Below are 13,288 nucleotides of genomic sequence, written 5' to 3' on the forward strand. Positions count from 1 at the left end.
TATAACAGAAGAACTGGCCCAAGATCAGAATTCAAGACTTAATGTTTCTTAAAATATAAGAGAAGCACATGGATTGGGATATATCACAGTGCAGAGATTTCAAACATGAGCTTTGGCACCAGGCAAACCTGAGCTGAGTCCAGACTCTGCCTTTTATTGGTTTTGCTGGAGCAAATTACTTAACGTTTTTTGGCCCTTAGTTTTCACATCTGGGAAATGGGCATAATCACTGTAACTAACTAATAGGATTATTCAGATAATTTAATGAGATAATGCATGTAAAGTGCTTCACCCAGGACCCAGCCCATACAGCACTCCAATACGTCACTATTATTATCAGTATTAACGTACAGGATAGTTCCACATGTCATTGTTGTCATGATTGTTTTGACTATATTTATTACTCTTAATGATATAGGTTGGTCTCCGGGGTAAGGATTTTGAAGCCTCATAGCTTTATTAGAATATTGCCAAGACAGTCACTGCAGCAGGGTGATGAGAAAAAGCCTTTTTTTCTTTATTTTTAATATACAGACTCAGCCAAGAAGAAAAACCCTTTTTTCCCCCCACAGAATACTAAACATAATTCTGTGAAGTAGATGTGAGATTGTAGAGGACTTTGAAAGGTATTTCAACAGTAATTTTTAAATGACGTTGTTATTACAAAAATAATGCATTTTCCTCGTCTACACAAATTTAAAGAATGCTAAATGGCATGCTCCACTCAGATCCCCTAAAATCCCTTTACCGTTTCTTCACATCTCTTCCTCAACATTGATAAGCTTTTGCTCCCAATGGCCTGCACCTGTGGCTTTGCCTCGGAGGCCTGCCTTCAGGCTACTGGAGCAGCTGCATTCATCATGTCTGGGAGTTTACATCCCTGCCCAGGGTGGCCTTTAACCAATGACTGCTGAGTGAAGGAGTCTGAAAGCCCAGCTTCCTTGCCTTGGGTTAGAATAAACCTAAGGTGTAATTTACACTTATAGTTTCTCTGTGGGATCAGGCTGAAGTTATCCTCTATGGCAGGGGACTCCACCTTTTTGGCATCAGGGACCACGTTTGTGGAAGACAATTTTTCCATGGATGGTGGGGACATGGTTTTGGGATGATTCACATGCATTACATTTATTGTGCACTTTATTTCTATTATTATTACATTGTAATATATAACGAAATAATTGTACAACTCGCCATAATGTAGAATCAGTGGGAGTCCTGAGCTTGTTTGTCCTTCACTAGAAAATCACATCTGGAGGTGATGGGAGGCAGTGACAGATCATCAGGCATTAGATTCTCATAAGGAGCTCGCAGCCTAGATCCCTCACATGTGCAGTTCACAGTAGGATTTGTGATCCTATGAGAATCTAATGCTGCCAATGATCCAACGGGAGGTGGAGTTCAAGCAGCAATGTAAGCAATGGGAAGTGGCTGTAAATACAGATGAAGCTTTACTCGTTCACCCACCACTCATCTCCTGCTGTGCAGCCCAGCTCCTAAAAGGCTATGGACAGGTACTGGTCCCATAGACTAGTTGGGGACCCCTGCTCTATGGGACTTGGCCTAAAATTGCATGCTGGCTTTGCTTCCTATCCCTTTCTGTCCTGTTTCTCCCACTCCCTTACCAGTTTCTCCTGGAAGCACTCCCTTAATAAATCTGTTGTGGCTGGGCATGGTGGCTCACGTCTGTAATCTCAGCACTTTGGGAGGCCAAAGCAGGTGGATCACAAGGTCAGGAGATTGAGACCATCCTGGCCAACATGGTGAACTCCGTCTTTACTAAAAATACAAAAAATTAGCCAGGTATGGTGGTGCGTGCCTGTAATCCCAGATACTCAGAAGGCTAAGGCAGGAGAATCACTTGAACCCAGGAGGCGGAGGTTGCAGTGAGTTAAGATCACACCACTGCACTCCAGCCTGGCAACAGAGCAAGACTCCATCTCAAAAAATAAATAAATTAATTAATTAATAAAAAAATAAATCTGTTGCACATGAATCCTTCTCTTAGGACCTGCTTTTGGAAAGCCAGACCTAATATAATTACTATTAGTAACAGCATCTACCCTTCCAGAGTGTGTGTGGGTATGTGTGTGTGTATGTGTGTTTGGATATTTTATGATCTCCAAATCTGACAACTGTGAAATTGCATAGTACATATAATGGTTTTGTTTTTTTTTAAATTTAAACATTTATCATCTTTTCATGTCTACAAATAGGCTTCAACACGTGTTTCTAACAGCCACCGGGTATCCCATTGTAAGGTTGCACCATAATTTAGCCAGTGCCACTCAAAGTTTTTTTGTTGTTCATCGCTATGCTAACAATGTGGGTTGAACATCTTTGCCGGAAAATTTCTGTGTAAGTCCATTTATTATTACTCTACCTGAAAACATAATTCCTGGGTCAAACAGTAACCCATATCCAAGCGTTGTGATTCTTATTCCCAAATGCTCTCCAAAAAGGTTGGACCAATTCATACCCTTGCCAGCACTATCGTTGGTCTCCATCCCTACCCTTCCTCCATTTGTATATTAAAGATTGGTGGGCATGAGCTCTGAGGAGGACTGTAGCTTAGATGATGAACTTTGGTCTTCAAAATAGCTTGAGTGCTACTTCCTCTGTGTTAACCAATCTAAGACTTACCCACATTTTAATTTTCATCTCATGTGAATTAAACCAACTTTTCTTGGAAGAGAAGTTTCTTTCTGATTGCAAAACTTACTGCAAAGCTACAGTAATCGAAACAGTGTAGTACTGGCATAAGGACAGACAACTACACCAAAGGAATACAATAAGGACCCTAGAAATAAACTCTTACATAGATGGCCTAATGATTTTTAATAGGGGAAAAGGGTCATCTTTTCAGTAAATGGTGCTGGTAAAACTAGATATTCACATACAAAAAAATAAAGTTGGCTCCTTTATACTATTTACAAAATTTAGCTCAAAATGGATCAAAGACCTAAATATAAGAGCTAACACTATAAACCTCTTAGAAGAAAACATATAGGAAAATTTTTATGGCATTGTATTTGGCAATAATGTCTGAAATATGATAGCAAAAGCACAGACAACAAGGAAGAAAATACATGAATTGGACTTCATCAAATTATAATTTTTTTGGATCGAAGGACATTATCAAAAGAGTGAAAAGACAACCCACCAAATGAGAGGAAATATTTGCAAATCATATACCTAATAAGAATTAATATTCAGAATATGTAAAGAACTCCTATAACTCAACAACAACAAAAAACAAACAGCACAGTTCAAAAATGAACAAAGGACTTGAATAGACATTTCTCCAGAGAAGATACACAAACGGCCAATCAGCTCAACATCATTCATCATGAAGGAAACACAACTCAAAACCACAATGGGGACCGGGCAGGGTGGTTCACACCTGTAATCCCAGCATTTTGGGAGGCTGAGGCGGGCGGATCACAAGGTCAAGAGATCAAGACCATCCTGGCCAACATGGTGAAACCCTGTCTCTACTAAAAATAAAAAATTAGCCGGGTGCAGTGGCAGGCACCTATGATCCCAGCTACTCAGGAGGCTGAGGCAGGAGAATCACTTGAACCTGGGAGGCAGAGGTTGCAGTCAGACAAGATCACGCCACTGCACTCTAGCCTGGTGACAGAGTGAGACTCCTCTCAAAAAACTAATAATAATTTAAAAAAACAAAAAACAAAACAAAACAAACCACAATGGGATACCACTTCACACCAATTAGGATGGCTACCAAAGAAAGAAAAGAACATGCCTTGGAATATCATTCATCATAAAAACGAATTAAATTCTGATATATGGGATAAGAAAAACAAACCTGGGACTCGGCCACGGGCCACGGGGTCAGTGCCTGCCTCAAGGGATGGGGCTGCGGGGTGTGTAGGAGCCCCGGGCCTGCCATGTTCCACAACACGGGATGGTGAACCAGGAGGCCACGGTTTAGCACCGATGCCTGCGGAGGAGGTGGGTGCTCGCCCTGGTCTTCCTGTCACTCATCTACTTCCTCAGGAGCACTTTCAGGCAGGAGGAGAGGACAGTGAAAGAGAGGAATCTCCTCTAGGTTCAAGACCATGATCAGCCCATTCTGTGTAAAGTGCAGTTTAACTCGCGCAATGGCAGTCACCCCAGTAATCAGTGCCACAACTCCATTCAAGGGGAGCACCACATCACGGATGAACTATGTTTGTGAGAGGAAGGATTTGCTGGTGGATGGCTGCTGCAACGTCAACGTCCCTAGCACAAAGCAATACTGCTGCCATGGCTGCTGGCCCAGTGGCTGCTGCAACATCAACATCCCTGGAACAAAGCAATACTGCTGCCATGGCTGCTGGCCTAACCGCTGCTGCAACATCAATGTCCCTAGCACAAAGCAATACTGCTGCCACAGCTGCTGGCCCAACCGCTGCTGGCCCAGTGGCTGCTGCAACATCAACATCTCTGGAACAAAGCAATACTGCTGTGATGGCTGCTGGCCCAGCGGCTGCTGCAACATCAACATCTCTGGAACAAAGCAATACTGCTGTGATGGCTGCTGGCCCAGCAGCTGTTGCAACATCAACGTCCCCGGCACAAAGCAATACTGCTGTGATGGCTGCTGGCCCAGCGGCTGCTGCAACATCAACATCTCTGGAACAAAGCAATACTGCTGTGATGGCTGCTGGCCCAGCGGCTGCTGTAACATCAACGTCCCCAGCACAAAGCAATACTGCTGTGATGGCTGCTCACCCAGGGGCTGCTGCAACATCAATGTCCCTGGAACAAAGCAGTGCTGCTGCGATGGCTGCTGGCCCAGTGGCTGCTGTAACATCAATGTCTCTGGCACAAAGCAATACTGCTGTGATGGCTGCTGGTCCAGCGGCTGCTGCCCAACAAGCAGCTTCTCTTGGAGTGCTTCCCCAGTCGGGCAGCTGTGGCATTCCAGAACCTCTTCATGGCAGTCGAAGAACACTTTGAGTTGTGCCTGGCCACATGCAGGACCTCATCTCAGAGCATGCAACATGAGAACACCTACCAGGACTCCATAGCAAAGTCTTGCTAAGGAGAAAGCCCACCCAAGCTCTTCCCTGCATGACAGGTACAGCGGACTTGCTCCAGCTTGGGCAAAGAGGCCCCACCAAAGAACTTGTCTCCTAAGGCCTGGCTTCAGTGCGAGGAAACCTTGGCTTTGACATCTTCTCGTGTTGTCATCTTTGGCTTCACTCACCACCTGGGCTTACCAGATGCAAATCTTCTGCAAAGCAGCATGGACCCTCTACCTGTTCCCATTCGGGAAAGATGAAACCTCAGGCTGGGCTCAGGAAGTGGCTTTCTTGGACCATTCAACTCTGGGACCACACAAGGACCTGTGACTTGTGTTGTCAGGGGGCCGGTGTCACTTTCAGGTTTTTTTTTTTTTGAGACGGAGTCTAGCTCTGTCGCCCAGGCTGGAGTGCAGTGGCACGATCTGGGCTCACTGCAACCTCTGCCTCCCGGGTTCAACCCATTCTCCTGCCTCAGCCTCCTGAGTAGCTGGGATTACAGGAACCTGCTAATTTCTGTAATTTTAGTAGAGACAGGGTTTCACTGTGTTGGCCAGGCTGGTCTTGAACCCCTGACCTCGTGATCCACCCACCTTGGCCTCCCAGAGTGCTGAGATTACAGGCATGAGCCACCGCGCCTGGCCATGACTTCCAGTTTTGATTATAATTTTGTAAAATTATTTACTGGATTCCTTTGGAGTAGCAGGAAAATTACAATGTTTTATGTTGGAAAATGCCTTGCCATTCTAGTTGAATATGGTCAAGGACATTATTTCTGTTGTTGTTTTGTGTTCTTGAGTTTCCTGAGTTAAATCATCCCTTCACCCAGAAAACATGTTTTGTCTTTTAGGGCGTGGATGTTCTCTAGGCAGTTATTTTTGTTTTTATTTCAACAGTATCAAGAGTAGGCCCTGAACATAGCCTCTTAACCATATCCTGGCACCTAAAATTATCTAAAAACTCAGACACTCTTCTATTCTAATCTAACTGCAAGATTTCTAGCAGCTGGCACCCCGTGCCTGCCCTCTGGTTCTTTTCTAGAGGGGATTGAATGTGTTCATATACCCTGTGGGAGAGCACTGTTTTAGCAGAAATGTACTTCTCTTCCTGGAGGAATTTGTTCTCATTTCTTTTCCCACTTAAAATTAACTGTGGTCTGCTTAGCCTCAGGTACCATGGGAGCTTAAGAAAGGTCAGAGGCAAACTCCTTCCCTGTTCTGTCAATAGAAACCCAATGTTAAGGCAATTTCTAAACGGAGATGCACTTAGCAGCTTGCTATGTAAAAAAAAAAAAAAGAAAGAAAGAAAGAAAAGAAAAGAAAAAAAAAAAAAAAAAGAAGGCCGGGCGTGGTGGCTCATGCCTGTAATCCCAGCACTTTGGGAGGCGGACGCGGGCAGATCACCTGAGGTGAGGAGTTTGAGGCCAGCCTGGCCAACATGGCAAAACCCCGTCTCTACTAAAATACAAAAATTAGCCAGGCGTGGTGGTGCACACCTGTAATCCTAGCTACCTGGGAGGCTGAGGCAGGAGCACTGCTTGAACTTGGGAGGCGGAGAGTTGCAGTGAGCCGAGATCGTGACACTACACCCCAGCCTGGGTGACAAAGCCAGATTCCATCTCAAAAAAGAAAAAAAAAGAAAGAAAGAAAATCCTTTACAGACAAGCAAATGCTGAGAGATTTTGTCACCACCAGGCCTGTCTTATAAGAGCTCCAAAAGGAAGCACTAAACATGGAAAGGAACAACCAGTACGAGCCACTGCAAAAACATACCAAATGGTAAAGATCATTGACACTACGAAGAAACTGAATGAATTAATGGGCAAAATAACCAGCTAGCATCATAATGACAGGATCAAATTCACACATAACAATATTAACCTTAAATGTAAACAGGGTAAATGTCCCAATTAAAAGACACAGACTGGCAAATTGGATAAAGAATCAAGACTGATCAGTGTGCTATATTCAGGAGACTCATCTCACATGCAAAGACACACATAGGCTCAAAATAAAGGCTCAAAATATAAGGGATGGAGGAATGTTTACCAAGCAAATGGAAAGCAAAAAAATAAAAAATTAAAAAATAAAGCAGGGGTTGCAATCCTGGTCTCTGATAAAACAGACTTTAAACCAAGAAAGATCAAAAGAGACAAAGAAGGCCATTACATAATGGTAAAGGGATCAATGCAACAAGAAAAGCTAACCATCCTAAATATATAAGCACCCAATATGGGAGCACCCAGATTCATAAAGCAAGTTCTTAGAGACCTACATTGAGACTTAGACTCCCACACAGTAATAGTGGGAGACTTTAACACCGCACTGTCAATATTAGACAGATTAACGAGACAGAAAATTAACAAAGATACTCAGGTCTTGAACTCAGCTCTGGACCAAGCAGACCTAATAGACATCTACAGAACTCCCCACCCAAATCAACAGAACATACATTCTTCTCAGCACCACATCACACTTATTCCAAAACTGACCACATAATTGGAAGTAAAACACTCCTCAGCAAATGCAAACAAACAGAAATCATAACAAACTGTCTCTCAGACCACAGTGCAATCAAATTAGAACTCAGGATTAAGAAACTCACTCAAAACTTCACAACCACATGGAAACTGAACAACCTGCCCCTGAATGACTGATGGGTAAATAACAAAATTAAGGCAGAAATAAGTAAGTTCTTTGAAACCAATGAGAACAAAGATATAATGTACCAGAATCTCTGGGACACAGCTAAAGCAGTGTTTAGAGCGAAACTCATAGCACTAAATGCCCACAAGAGAAAGCAGGAAAGATATAAAATCAACACCCTAACATCACAATTAAAAGAACTAAAGAAGCAAGAGCAAACAAATTCAAAAGCTAGCAGAAGACAAGAAATAACTAAGATCAGAGAAGAACTGAAGGAGATAGAGACACAAAAAACCCTTCAAAAAATCAATGAACCCAAGAGTTGGTTTTTTTTAAAAGATCAACAAAATAGACCGCTAGCCAGACGAATAAAGAAAAGAGAGAAGACTCAAATAGACACAATAAAAAGTGATAAAGAGGATATTACCACTGATCCCACGGAAATACAAACTACCATCAGAGAATAATATAGACACCTCTACACAAATAAACTAGAAAATCGAAAAGAAATGGATAAATTCCTGGACATATACACCCTCCCAAGTCTAAACCAGGAAGAAGTCAAATCCCTGAATAGACCAATAACAAGTTCTGAAATTGAGGCAGTAATTAATACCCTACCAACCAAAAAAAGTCCAGGACCTGACGGATTCACAGCCGAATTCTACCAGAGGTACAACGAGGAGCTGGTACCATTCCTTCTGAAATTATTCCAATCAATAGAAAAAGAGGGAATCCTCCCTAACTCATTTTATGAGGCCAGCATCATCCTGATACCAAAACCTGGCAGAGACACAACAAAAAAAGAAAATTTCAGGCCAATATCCTTGAAGAACATCAATGCAAAAATCCTCAATAAAAGACTGGCAAACCAAATCCAGCAGCACATCAGAAAGCTTATCCACCACGATGAAGTTGGCTTCATCACTGGTGGGATGTAAGGCTGGTTCAACATACGCAATCAATAAATGTAATCCATCACATAAACAGAACCAATGACAAAATCCACATACTTATTTCAATAGATGCAGAAAAGGCCTTTGATAAAATTCAACACCCCTTCATGCTAAAAACCATCAATAAACTATGTATTGATGGAACGTATCTCAAAACAATAAGAGCTATTTATGACAAGCCCACAGCCAATATCATACTGAATGGGCAAAAACTGGAAGCATTCCCTTTGAAAACCAGCACAAGACAAGGATGCCCTCTCTTACCACTCCTATTCAACGTAGTATTGGAAGTTCTGGCCAGGGCAATCAGGCAAGAGAAAGAAATAAAGTGTATTCAAATAGGAGGAGAGGAAGTCAAATTGTCTCTGTTTGCAGACGACATGATTGCATATTTAGAAAACCCCATTGTCTCAGTCCAAAATCTCCTTAAGCTGATAAGCAACTTCAGCAAAGTCTCAGGATACAAAGTCAATGTGCAAAAATCACAAGCATTCCTGTACACCAATAATAGACAAAAAGAGAGCCAAATCATGAGTGAACTCCCATTCACAATTGCTACAAAGTGAATAAAATGCCTAGGAATCCATCTTACAAGGGATGTGAAGAACCTCTTCAAGGAGAACTACAAACCACTGCTCAAGGAAATAAGAGAGGACACAAACAAATTGAGAAACAATCCATGCTCATGGATAGGAAGAATCAATATTGTGAAAATGGCCATACTGCCCAAAATAATTTATAGATTCAATGCTATCCCCATGAAGCTACCATGGACTTTCTTCACAGAATTTTAAAAAAAACTAAATTCCGTATGGAACCAAAAGAAGAGGCTGCATAGCCAAGACAATCCTAAGCAAAAAGAACAAACCTGGAGGTATCACGCTACCTGACTTCAAACTATACTACAAGGCTACAGTAACCAAAACAGCATGGTACTGGTACCAACACAGATATATAGACCAATGGAACAGAGCAGAGGCCTCAGAAATAACACCATACATCTACAACCATTGGATCTTTGACAAACCTGACAAAAACAAGCAATGAGGAAAGGATTCCCTATTTAATAAATGGTGGTGTGAAAACTGGCTAGCCATATGCAGAAAACTGAGTCTGGATCCCTTCCTTACACCTTACACAAAAATTAACTCGAGATGGATTAAAGACTTAAACATAAGACCTAAAACCACAAAAACCCTAGAAGAAAACCTAGGCAATATCATTCAGGACATAGTCATGAGCAAAGACTTCATGATAAAAACACCAAAAGCAATGGCAACACAAGCCAAAATTGACAAACGGGATCTAATTAAACTAAAGAACTTCTGCATAGCAAAAGACACTATCATCAGAGTGAACAGGCAACCTACAGAATGGGAGAAAATTTTTGCAATCTACCCATCTGACAAAGGTCTAATATCCAGAATCTACAAGAACTAAAATTCACAAGAAACAAACAAACAACCCCACCAAAAAGTGGGCAAAGGATATAAACAGACACTTCTCAAAAGAAGATATCTATGTAGTCAGCAGACACATGAAAAAATGCTTATCATCACTGGTCATCAGAGAAATGCAAATCAAAACCACAATGAGATACAATCTCATGCCAGTTAGAATGGCCATCATTAAAAAGTCAGGAAACAACAGATGCTAGAGAGGATGTGGAGAAATAGGAACGCTTTTACACTGAGTGTAAAGTAGTTCAACCATTGTGGAAGACAGTGTGGTGATTCCTCAAGGATCTAGAACTAGAAATACCATTTGACCCAGCAATCCCATTACTGGGTATACCCAAAATATTGCAAATCATTCTACTATAAAGACACATGCACACTTATGTTTATTGCGGCACTGTTGACAATAGCAAAGACTTGTAACCAATCCAAATGTCCATCATTGATAGACCAGATAAAGAAAACGTGGCACATATACACCATGGAATACTATGCAGCCATAAAAAACGATGAGTTCATGTCCTTTGCAGGGACATGGATGAAGCTGGAAACCATCATTCTCAGCAAACTAACACAGGAACAGAAAACCTAACACCACATGTTCTCACTCATAAGAGGGAGTTGAACAATGAGAACACATGGACACAGGGAGGGGAATATCACACATCAGGGCCTGTCGGGAGGTGGGGGGCTAAGGGAGGGATAGCATTATAAGAAATATCTAATGTAGATGATGGGTTGATGGGTGCAGCAAACCACCATGGCATGTGTATACCTGTGTAACAAAACTGTATGTTCTGCACATGGATCCCAGAACTTAAAGTATAATAATAATAATAAAAGGCTGGGCACAGTGGCTCACATCTGTAATCCCAGCACTTTGGCAGGCCGAGGTGGGCAGATCACCTGAGGTCAGGAGTTCGAGGCCAGCCTGCCAACATGGCAAAACCCCATCTCTACTAAAAATACAAAATTAGCCGGGCATGGTACTGCACACCTGTAATCCCAGCTACTCAGGAGGCTGAGGCAGGAGAATTGCTTGAACCCAGGAGCCGGAGGTTGCAGTGACCGAGATGGAGCCATTGCACTCCAGCCTGGGCAACAAGACTGAAACTGTGTCTCAAAAAAAAAAAAAAGAAAAAAAATACAAAATTAGCTGGCGTGGTGGCATATGCCTGTAATCCCAGCTACTCGGGAGGCTGAGGTAGGAGAATTGCTTGAACCTGGGAGGCAGAGGTTGCAGTGAGCCGAGATCGTGCCATTGCACTCCAGCCTGGGAGACAAAGCCAGATTCCATCTCAAAAAAAAGGAGGAGGAAGAACCTTGGAGACATTATGCTAAGAGCAAGAGGTCAGACACAAAAGGACAAATACTGTGCGACACCACTTGTATAAGATACCCAGAATAGGCAAATTCACAGAGACAGAAAATAGAAGTTACCAGGGATTAGGGGAAGAGAGGAATGGAAAGATACTGTTTAATAGGTACAAAATTTCTGTTTAGGAGGATGGAAAGTTCTGGAAATAGTGTGATGATAATTGCACAACATTGTAATGTGCTTAATGCTGACTTGTACACTTAAAAATGGTTAAAATGGTCAATTTTGTGTTGTATATATTTTGCCACATTGAAAAAATTGCAAAATAGGCCAGGTGTTGTGGCTCATACTTGTAATCCCAGCACTTTCAAAGGCCAAGGCAGGCAGATCACTTGAGGCCAGGAGTTTGAGACCAGACTGGCCAACATGGCGAAACCTTGTCTCTACTAAAAATACAAAAATTAGCTGGGCATGGTGGCACGTCTGTAATCCCAGCTACTCAGGTGGCTGAGGCAGGAGAATCGCTTGAACCCGGGGCGGGTGGGGGTTGCAGTGAGCCAAGATCGTACCACTGCACTCCAGCCTGGGTTACAGAGCAAGACCTTGTCTCAGAAAAAAAAAAAAAAAAAGAAGTTAAAAACAATAGCAAAATGAATGTTCTTTCCCTGATGACTGGGAAAGAAAAGATACACTTCCTCTCCTATACTCAACATGACATTCAGAGTTGACAATAGGAAAGAAAACTTTAAGAGGCATTATAGCATAATAGTTCAGAGGACTGGACTTTGCATTTTGACAGCCTGCGTTCAAATTCCAGCTCCACCCCTTACTTGCTGCATGACTGTGGGCATCTGACAAAGCTTTCCAAGCCGGTCACCTGAAGTCATCTGTAAAATGGCAAGAAGAATAGTTTTTACCTCATGGTGTTTTCTAGGTATTAAATGGGACAAGGCTTTTGACATGTTTAGTACAGTGTCTAGTATGAGGTTTAAAAACGCACAAATAATATATAACTCTGGTTATTGCAGTGGTTAAATGTTATTGTCATTATTACCTAAAGTACTTAGGACACTTTGATTTTCTTGATTACTTATCTTGATTGCAGTTCATATCATTAAGAGACAGGCTGGAGGAAATTAATCAAGGGGCATTTCCAGCTCTGAAATGGGGAAATCTGATCTTTGTCCCCTTAAGAAAATACTTTCTAATTATGGAATTTATGGTGTTCTTGGCGGTTTCCGATCACTTTCAAATGCATTTGGGTGCCATCAATTTGGCCCTCTTTATTCTCATAAATTTAACTAATTTAGAGAAAATAATTATTTAAAGGAGGGAGAACTCAGCAAAGGCTTGCTCCTGGTATGACAAATCCATCTCAAACAGCAGAGGAAGCCAAAATGCTCTGGCCCAAATGTCCTCTCCTCCAGGTTCATGGCGGCTGTAAACCCCATGCTGGGTGAGCGGGCTCATTCTTCGTGGGATCCACTCCAGTATCTATACAAGGGGCTGACATTTGCTGAATGTCAGCCCCTGGCTGAATAATGATGTATTTCTGATGTGCTGACTCCCCACAAGGCCCTTTCCTTCAGCTAATCGTGCAGCAGGTTTACTCTGAAGGACTCTGAAGGCAGGCTCAGCATTTTCCTTCAGATGAATTAGCTTCTTCTTGGTCATGGCTGAGAGCGTTGACTTGCTCAGAGCTTCTGCAATGGAGTTGGGAACGCTAGAAGACCAAAGACCCTCATGCTAATCTGACCTTGTCATTAATTTCTATGACTGGGGAAACCTAATCTTTGTTCCAATAAAACAATACTTACTAATTATGGAATTTAACTCTCAACCTGTAATTTCCTAAAGGGTGAAAGGTCTGTTTTACTGGATGGTA

General features: G+C 42.2%; 1 protein-coding gene across 1 annotated transcript; it reads left to right on the top strand.

Annotated features, from left to right (window-relative positions):
• Positions 1-3,957: 3,957 nt before the first annotated feature.
• On the top strand, positions 3,958-5,047 carry LOC100434229 (SREBP regulating gene protein-like). The gene is made up of 3 exons (XM_024241467.2): positions 3,958-4,034; positions 4,187-4,364; positions 4,865-5,047. The coding sequence occupies exons 1-3, from the start codon at positions 3,958-3,960 to the stop codon at positions 5,045-5,047; spliced, it is 438 nt and encodes a 145-aa protein (XP_024097235.2).
• The last annotated feature ends 8,241 nt before the right edge of the window (positions 5,048-13,288 follow it).

Source organism: Pongo abelii, chromosome 18 (assembly GCF_028885655.2).
Source record: "Pongo abelii isolate AG06213 chromosome 18, NHGRI_mPonAbe1-v2.0_pri, whole genome shotgun sequence".
Lineage (NCBI taxonomy): Eukaryota > Metazoa > Chordata > Mammalia > Primates > Hominidae > Pongo > Pongo abelii.

Coding starts and splice junctions, on each gene's coding strand:
- LOC100434229 (XM_024241467.2), top strand. CDS start 3,958: ATGCCTGCGGAGGAGGTGGGTGCTCGCCCTGGTCTTCCTGTCACTCAT. Junction 4,035..4,186: donor CAGGAGCACTTTCAGGCAGG/AGGAGAGGACAG, acceptor ATCACGGATGAA/CTATGTTTGTGAGAGGAAGG. Junction 4,365..4,864: donor ACCGCTGCTGCAACATCAAT/GTCCCTAGCACA, acceptor CTGCTGGTCCAG/CGGCTGCTGCCCAACAAGCA.